This window comes from Rhinopithecus roxellana, chromosome 5, assembly GCF_007565055.1.
Source record: "Rhinopithecus roxellana isolate Shanxi Qingling chromosome 5, ASM756505v1, whole genome shotgun sequence".
In the NCBI taxonomy this organism is placed as follows: domain Eukaryota; kingdom Metazoa; phylum Chordata; class Mammalia; order Primates; family Cercopithecidae; genus Rhinopithecus; species Rhinopithecus roxellana.
The window spans coordinates 37,144,124-37,153,815 of NC_044553.1; the positions used below are offsets into that span (position 1 = coordinate 37,144,124).

Consider the following 9,692-nt stretch of genomic DNA (forward strand, 5'->3'; position numbering starts at 1 on the left):
TTCTATGTCTTCATTTGACACAGTTCCTAAAGGTTGCCTTTTAAAGTAACATCAGTCCTTCCTTCCCTCCTCAGGGAATCTTGATCTCTACCCCTCTCATTTTCCCTATAAAATCACTTGAAATCAAAACAAGCAAAAACTGTTTTTAAAAACATCTAAGGAATCTTACTGAAGATTCTCTGTGTAAAGTTATTGCTGTATATAAGTTTAGCTCACTGTTTCTGCAAGAAAATAAATTTAAGAGAAAAGACAGTTTCAAAATTACTGCAGAGTAATTATGGACTTTGCAATGTAAACTCCTATGTCTCTCAAGAAGATACTGAACAAGGTTAAGTCTTATCTCTAAAGACATTACTTTTAAATAAATTGAAAACCAACCGAATTATTCCAATTTTAATAACTTACCCATCAAGCTCAGCAGTTTCAACATAACAGAGACCATGTGGCTCACTACTTGATAGGAGAAGTAAATCAGCCTGTTTTCAAAAATCATAACAAAATAATACTTGAGAAGTTAGATTGGTTGAAAGTCTTCTACAGTATATCACCTCTTGACTACTAATGAGCCAACAGAGCCTTAGAAACAAAGTAAAAGAAGTGAGATCCTGTTCTACCTCTATGTCATATGCCCTGAACCAAACCCTCCCTCTTCCCTGTTCGTCCTTTATATGCCCCTTGACTATCACAACATAAGCAAGGGAAGGAGCTGTCCTATGAATTAATAGCCACTTGATTCACCTTTTTTGAACGAAACATATAAATTCTATTTTCTTGCTTTGAAAATTACTAACATAAAACTCTCTCCAATAAATAACTGGAAAAATATGCACAAACTTTAATTACCTAGTGTCATCAATTAAAAACAGGGAGCAGACAAAGGAGATGGGGACAAAACAGAAGGGAAATAGATGGAGGAAACTAAAAAAATAAAATAAAAATAAGAGAGGCAAGGAAGTTAAGAAAGAGATAAAGATGGAAAGAAAAAAGTAAAAGATGGTAGGAAGTAAGAAAGGAGAGCTAAGATAAAGTAGGGACTAAGGAAGAGAGCAAGACAGAAGAGAAAATGTAGTTAAAGGCAGTGGGAAGAAATCAGAGACTGAGTAGCTTGGGTTTTTCAGAGATAAACAGTTCTATTCTGATGTCTAACTGAGCTTTGCAAAACACCTATCACAATTCAGTTTTAGAATCCTGGTAGCTCTCTAAATTGGTAAAGTGCTTATCAATTTTATTTCAAATTTCTAAACTTATTTTAAAAATAAGTGTTTTTATAAAATTTTGAAGAGTCTGAATATCTAAAAAGAATTGGCTTAAAATTTAGCAATTTAGTTTGAGACATTAGCCTAACAATTTTCTAGCTATGTCTGAATCTATGATTGGCATTCCAAATCTGTGAAATTTTCTTACCTTTGTTTTTTAAAACATTAGAATTGCTTTGTTCTTGAGTCTTGGGGGTTAAATTTAGAATCAATTTACTTTCTTGATTGTCTCAAGCTTTTAAATTTGCTACTCAAAAACAGGGTGTGTGTGCGTGTGTGCGTGTGCGTGTGTGTGTGTGTGTGTGTGTGGTTTTGTCTAAATTGGGATTGGAATAAAACAGAGCTGGGGAAAAATGCCCTGTGACAGCCCCTAAAGGAATAAGTGGGTTTGCATTACCAAGGCTCTTACACAACTCTGAATCAAAGAGCCACAGAAGCTTGTTGAGGCAGAAATTTTCTGACTTGTCACACTGTGAACAGAGCAAAGCCACATAAAGAAAGTGATGTCGCTCTTGGACCAAAAACTACCCATCCTGATTTTAAAGGGAAAAAAAAAGTTTTCTGAAAATTCACCTTGATCTTACTTCCCACATTTAAATTTCAATGCATAAAAGCAGGCACAAGGCACTAAACAGGAAAAGAGCTTAATAGTCAGTCTGTGGGCCTGCGCCTCTCCTCCCCTGAGCTTAAAAGGCTCATTTGAAACAAAATCCAAAATTCTCTAATCCTAAGAATCTGCGACTGAATACAGTTATGAAGTATAGAGAAAGATGCCTATTTGTACCCAGGACTGCTTTTCTTTGAAACTGGAATCCAGTGTTACTGTTGAAGACTAGGCGGGGCTGCATTGACACTCACACCATGGTAAACAAGGGGAGGAGTCCCTGCACACAGCTGGCTAGGAACATGTGACTGAGGCGCCACTGCCATCTGGCGGTCAGATTCTCTCCTGAGCAGTGACCCAGCTTCCCACAGGCTGACCCCCACAGGTTCCAGGCTAACTGTTCCTGCTCACTGTACTCTCTGGGACCAAGATGCCTACCTTCCCCACCTCCGCCCATCTCCCCAGTTACCACCTTTCTCTTTGATGTTCTGTGAACCTTCCTCCAGCTTTCCTACTCCGTGATCGCCATGCTGCACTCCCTTCATCTATCGTCCCTTCTCCCTGTCCCTCTGCTGAGGCCTGCTGTTCCCTTTTGTTAACCTCATCCTTCAAGGCGTTAATTCATTGTGGTTGAGGAGGGAGTGTGAAGGGAAGGCCCAGGAGGCCCAGGAGGATAAGCAGTCAATGTGCTCATCGTCATGCAGGCATGCCTATTTTCTAGTGCACTCAGTCATAATTGTGAAAAGGAAAGGGCAGGAGAGCTGCAGAAAAAGCCCTGCTCATCCCTTGTCACCCCTTTCTAGAGGTGCTGTGCCAGGAGTGGAGCAACACATGGATTTCGGGGCCCACCTTCCCCAGGACTCTGAGTCTCACAGCAGGCCTCCTCAAACTGACTCCTCCAGTAAATCCTACAGGGACCCCATTCCTAGTTGATCCAGAAACTTGTGTTCCAGGTGTAGGTGTTTATGATTCCAAATAATGTAGCTGATATTTAGTGAGGGTTTACTATGTGTCCAGCATCGTCCTAAGAGCTTCACATGTGCTATTTTATTTAACGTTCACAGAAATCCTATAGAGCAGGTCCTATTGTTATCTCCACTTTACAGATGAGCAAAGTAAGGCCCAGAGGGGTTCTGTAACTTCCTCAAGGTCACACAGTAAGTGGAGGAGCCAGGATTTGAATCTGGGCAGTATGAGGCATATACTGCAAGGGATATCAAAATGATTCAAAACCTCTTTGCTTCAAGGATTTGTATAGTTTAATAAAGGCAGAATATAAGGGTTCTAAGAGCCTCATTAACAAAGTGCTATGAAGGGAGTGCAAATGAGAGTGCAACATTGGATTGTTAGTTGAGGAAGGGCATCACGGAAGATTCTAGATGCAGTGAAAGGAGGTCCCCAAGGCAGAATGACTAACAGGAGTAAAGAAGTGGAAAGGAAAAGCATGAATATCCGAACTCACAGGTGGGCCAAGATATCATTAATTCCATTCAGAACCACCTATCATATGCCCCATATTTACTTTCTTTTGTGAATTATTAGTGCCTTTTCTCCTTGCTCTGCCAGGAGAGGCTCTGCTATGTCCTCCATGAAGGAACCGGTGTTTTCCAATGCAACGCCCCTTCCGCAACTTCCATGGGCAACAGAAAACAAATATTCCCATCAGAGGGAACCTGAAAAGAATGCACTGAACATATTTGGGTCCTCAGAGCCAAAGGCATTGTCCTCATAGGTTTATTAGGCATAATTAATGTTTGTTGAGTTAAAGAATAAAGTAAAATGTAAAGCAACGATAACACCTTAAAGCTATACAATTATTTAAGGATTTATAAAACCCTCTCTCATAATTGTGTCATTTTACTCTCTTAACCCTGTGAGTAGTACTCTTCCCATTGTATGGATGAGGAACCGGGGAGGTCATATCTGGCCCAGGAGTGAAGGAGGAATAGACTCTACCACACCCACCAGAAGAACTAAATTAACTCATGTAAAGCCCATGGCCCTTCCAAAATCATTGAGGAACCCAAGGGCCCAAGAGACTTAACGCAATCCTCATGGACACGCATAGCTTAAATTGCAGAGCTGGAACTAGAATTCGGAACTTCTGATCCCAAAATGTATGTTCTTTTCCTCTGGTGGGCTACTAAATCACTGGAACACAACTATGAAAAACAGGAAGTATTTCGCTTTGTTTTATGTTTTGTTTTGCTTTGTTGGCGTTCAAAAATCAAAACCACTCTGGTGAAAGAATATTTGGATTGTGGTTCCGTGACCTGATGGAAAGATAAATTTGTAGAATTAAGTTGAACACTTTTGGATCTCCTTTTATTTTTTAGGCCATTCTCACACATAGAGTTATTTATCTTCTCTATCATCTACAACATTATCTTTTATATAATCCAAAAATAAAAATTAAAAACAAAATAGCTCATGTATTGAGTCAAAAAATGAGAATGAGATCCTAAAAATGAAGTTTGTATGGTAATAGGTAACATTTGTATTTCAAATTTAAATTTCAGGTCCAATAAATGCATATTGGTTACTAATATGTACTAGATATATCATTGTTTTTCTAATTACAGTGATTTAAGAAGAATAAGAAAAAGATGGTGATAAAGAAGAGAAGGAAGTGTGAGAATAATAATGGACATCATAAAATTTATTAACAGGCAGGCTGTTCCTCTGGTCAAAAAATATCCTTGCCTGAATATTTTACCCCCACTTTCTACTGTCATATAAATATGACAATTAGATATATATCAGAGAGAGAGACACACACACAGAAAGAGATGGAAAGATAGCGATGGTTTATTTACAGCAAATAGGTTAGAACAACAAGTAACTGACTTGAAGCTGTAAAACTTAAAAGAGCAATGAGGGCAATAAGACCACAAAAAAAAAAAAAAAAAAAAAAAAAAAAAAAAAAAAAAAGCCTCTCTGGAAGTGCGTCCAAGAAAGGTGTTGAAAAAGAATAGATGAAATTCCCTGATGAGTCAAGAAAGAGCAAAAGCCCACTCCAGTCACACCTGGAGTTTAAATCAAATTAATCTTTCCAGCCCTATCATTTCCAAAGGGTAAAACTGTCAATTCCTGTATCAGAAGAATGCCTTGGTTTTAAAACAATTCTATGAATGCCTTTTTGTGGAGGGAAAGGAAGGACTTTTCAAACAAGCTAAACAACTCAATTCTGGTAATGTTCAAATATACTCATGCCCAGTAAGGATTTTATTTCTACCACCAGCTAAGAAAAGTGAAACAACACCAGAGCACTGCTGTCAAGTGAAGGAGAAAGGTACACCTGGCTCCCATGGTCCGAGTTCCGGTGGTATCAGGAATTCTGCAGTATGTTTTTCTAACAAAACGTATTTGGTTCTTCTAATGCCAGTCAAACTCCTTGTGATATCTGAATTATACTCTGTATTTTTCCTGGTCGCCCCAAAAAACTAGGAATTCTGGCAATTCAGCCCAAAAGTATTCTTGAATTTTAAAATGTATACACAAATGCAAAACAAGGGGGTTCCCTACATTAAAAAAAAAAAAAAAAAAAAAAAAGGTAAGTAACTTCTGAATATGCCAGCTAATTGGCAATCTCTGGTGAGGTTTTTTTCCTTGCTTAAAAGTTTACTGATGAACTGACATAAATCAGGTTGCAAATTCTAAGTTTGAACAGCCAGAAGTTATGCATCTGCATTGGGCACAACATATTTTCTGATCACTTGGCTTCCAGCATCCAAGCCCAGAGCCCCTAACGCTGGTAGCCCAGACTCAAGTCAATGAGGATGACTTTTCCAATGGAGTCAGAAACAGCAAATGGTAGTGGTTAGAAGTGGGGGCACTTGAGCTAGATTACATAGACTTAACTCCTGAATGTCCCACTAGCAAGCTATTTGATGGCACTGTGCCTCTGTTTTCTCATCTGTAAAGTGAGAGCAATAAGGATACTACATAACCTGCCCTTACTGGGCTAATGTGAGGATTAAATGAGTTAATCACAGAAAGTGCTTGTTAATATTTTCTGGCATGTGATGCATGGTCAATAAATGCTAGTATTGTTTTCATGACCTTCACGACCTGGTTTCCCCCAAAATCCACCTCAGTATAACTCCTAAGTGGGTCTCTCTCAGGGTCCCATAAGTTTTGCCCCCCAAATATAAGCTCTCTGAAGCCCCTGCCAGCTGATACCAGAGTGCAGGGAGATATATTAATACTCCCAAGTGATTCCAGTGGTTCACCTAAAAAAAATTTTCTTGCCCTTGAAAATGGTTTTGTAGGTGCTGAGTAGGTAGTCATGGGAAAACTTGGAACAAAATTACCTAATCAAGAGGTGCTGTGAGGTGGTTTTGAAGGACTCCCATCCTTAGTTATCCAAAGATTAGGCCAACAGAACTACATTTGTAGGAGTCAGAGAACAATGGAGATTAAAATATCATCTTTTTTTGATAAAGCTGTTATTATTGATAAAGACCAGGCTTTAGGTCTGTGGCCCAAATGGGCTTCACCCCATTAGACAAACTTATCGAGCCACAGATGCTGGAATCTCTAAGTTTCCCTGGCCCTCCCACTACCCCCACCACAGGGATTTGTTTCTATAACACTGATGGCATGGAAGAGCAGAGCAGAACGGACTCTCTGCACACAGGTGCAGCTCAAAAAGAGTAAGAATTAAGGAAGCATTACCTAGGTCATGTGTGCCACTCCCAGCTCCCAAACTCACCAATTCGAGAAGTCACTCCTAGGAGAGAGGAGTGAGCAAGTGGATGAAAGACACTTAAAGTGTTATTTTGGTGCCGTCCCTCCAAATGAAAACAGGAGGAAGAGTGGAAAATAAGCGTTCTCACCCCATTATGGGAACCACCATAAAAGGCCACATCTGTGTGTCTAATACAGTAGCCACAAATCACACGTAGCTATTTAAATCTAAATTAATTAAAATTCAATATTCTGCTCTTCCATTGCACTTGTGCTTGCCTTCTGTATTTCATTTCATTGATGCTTTTGCAATAGCAAGTAAGCATACATACCATAATCTAGAAAATATAACTAAATTAAAAACAAAGTCCAAGGAAAATACAAATTCAAATATAAAGGCTAGAGTGCTGATTGGAGCCTAGATATGCTGGCCATGAGGCACCACAGAGTTAAAAGCTTTGAGACATAGATTTGACTGCTGCTTTTCTGGACCCACTCCTAAAAATGTGAGAAATGAGCAGACTGAGTCCAGTCTGATGTTCCCCCTTGTTAGAGCACATTCATGGGGCTCCTAGGACTCATTGTTTTCACTGAATACCTGAAGTAAAAAACATACCTAGCATTGCTCCTGAAATATTCAGTTCCAAATAAAATGATAGTTAAGTGTGTGGCATATATAGGTTTATGCTAATTCCTCTCTATTATGACACTAGCTAAAGTTGTTGCCAAAAACATTTGAATGCACACATCTTAGAATTCCACATGTCCCTTTTTTATAAGTTAAGGTTATCCACTTAGAAGCACCAAAACTCTTTCACTGTAATCATTTTAATTGAGAGTAGAACTTGAATGAGTTGCCTGGAGCCCTTTCTTCTTAGACAAAGAATCCTGAATATACACAATCTTTAATTAGGGCAGATACTGTTTACTGGTATCCCATTGATCCAGAACATCTGAATTTTTGTGAATTTATATACACTTTTCTTTTTTTTCCTGTCTTCTTTCTTACAAAGATCAATACTTATTTATTCAGCCAACATTTACCTAATGCCCCTGATGATGGAACATGGTACCAAGTGTTGGAGAACAGGCAAATCAATATGTGCTTTGCCTGCAAGAATCATATAGTCCGGTGTCAACTTAGACAGAGAATCACAGCATGGAAGGGAGTTTTGAGATCCTGTAGTGGTCTAGCTTCTTATTTGACACACGGACAAACCAAAGACAAAGAAGATAATGTCTTTGCTGTCACTGAAGGAATGGAGCAAAACCTCAGTTCTCACCCAGTTCCCCATCTAGTGCCCTTACACTGGATCTGCCTTGATTCCACACACACAGTATGTTCTAACAGACACCACCTTTCAGGGTATTATTTCTGATCTTTAATGAGCTGAAAAACAAGATGGATAAGCAAATTTAAATTGCAGCTTAAATAAAAGTAAATAGATTGCGAGTGAGAACCTGGCAAACCATTCTACTTATGAGAAGCTTAACCCAGAGTGGACTTTGAGACCTCTGTTTTGGGTGCTGACACCTTTTTGTTTATTTTTGGTTCCCAGCTATTTTCCAAAGCACTGTGGTTACCAGAGAAATAAGCACTTCTCTACTTAAAGTGTGAACCCTTTTGTGAATGGCCAGTCTACTGAGTAGTCTCCTTAGTGTGGGCTGTTCTGGAGAACTCAGTATATACAGATGGTGCATTAATGAAAGAAGACTGCTTCTGAAAGTGAATGTTTAGGAGTCTTAACTGAGTTGTCTTGTAAATAACTCTTGGGGCCATATTTTTTTCCCTGTGGTAAAATGTTTCAAGTTGATACACAAAATAGCACTCAACACAAAAAATTTCATATGTAATCTAATATATATTTGACATAAACAATACACTAACTTGAACTTTTAATCTCTGATCTCAATAACTTTTATTACCTTAAATTTAATTTGAACTATAGTTAGTTGCATATATTTTAGTGATTAGACTAATCCCTTGAATTTTATTAAGGAAATTACAACATAGGCCACTTGAGTATATAAATTATAGTATATTTGATAAAGTAAAATCTCATTAATTAACATGTTACTAATTCAGCACAATCAATACACATTTTCTAATTTTTAAGGAAGAAACACATCTTTTCTCTTTCTCTAGCTTATGATTTTTTTCAAATATACTGTAAATTAACAATACTGATCAGGATATTAACAGTACTAATCACAAAATATGTGAGAACAGACTTTTTAAAGTACTCAGGAGCACTTTAAAAACTCTTATTTACATCAAATATTGGCTTTCTAATTTAAAATCTTTTGTTCCTATTAATTTAAAAGATCCCTAGGGAAATAGACAAGGTGATACTCACTCAACCTTATGTGAGTTGTCATGTTATTGAAACTAATAAATCAATGTCTTTTAAAATATTTTATAATTGAGACTTTTTACTAATACATACTGAAGATAATTATTGCGGATTAGTAAGGATTTACTAAATTTACAAATGTAAATACTTCCATACATAGGCTACTTTAATCTGCGATAAATTCTTTAAACAATATTGAATACTCACAGCAACAAATTGGTTATTTTCTAATTTAATGATGTCTCCCACTTTGACATTCATCCATTTTTCATTCTGTAGTCTAAAAACAAAAACAAAATTAATTTTTTTCAAGAATGAAGACTCAGAAGTACAACCAAGGGAATGTATTCACAACGTAGCATCATATAATAGAGGAAGCAGACGAGACTTTCCTAGTATGTTAAATTCAAAATGGCCTTACATTAACATGAGAACAAAGGCCCAGAGAGGTTAAGTGGTTGCCCAAAGACACCCAGTGAGTTATTGGTACTCCTGGGCTAAACTCAACATGCTAAACTCGGCTGAGCACGCTTTCCACCACCCGCATGGTGCCAGCTTTATGCAGCGCCATGAAATCTCAATAAATTTTAGTCGTCGACATTCTTTTCAAACTCTTTCTTAATACAGAAACATCATTGCCATTGCCTCAGAAGTCTATTTAACTGGAGGCAAGAAAGTGAAGGAGACAGTGGCAAGGTAGAGCAACAGCTAAAATGCAACAGGAAAAGTATGTTAAAGCCTGGAAAGGACAAGAACAACAAAGCATGATAAAAGCAGCCTTGGAAGATG

At 37.9% G+C, this 9,692-nt stretch overlaps 1 protein-coding gene across 1 annotated transcript in view; it reads right to left on the bottom strand.

Moving 5' to 3' along the window:
- ATP8B4 (ATPase phospholipid transporting 8B4 (putative)) overlaps positions 1 to 9,692 on the bottom strand; it is a 256,458-nt gene that overhangs the window by 154,575 nt on the left and 92,191 nt on the right. Inside the window, exons 8-9 of the mRNA XM_030930770.1 lie at positions 9,111 to 9,183; positions 406 to 476 (exon numbers count right to left, since the gene is read on the bottom strand). Of these exons, the coding sequence (XP_030786630.1) occupies positions 406 to 476; positions 9,111 to 9,183 (144 nt within the window). The remainder of the gene's footprint in view (positions 1 to 405; positions 477 to 9,110; positions 9,184 to 9,692) is intronic.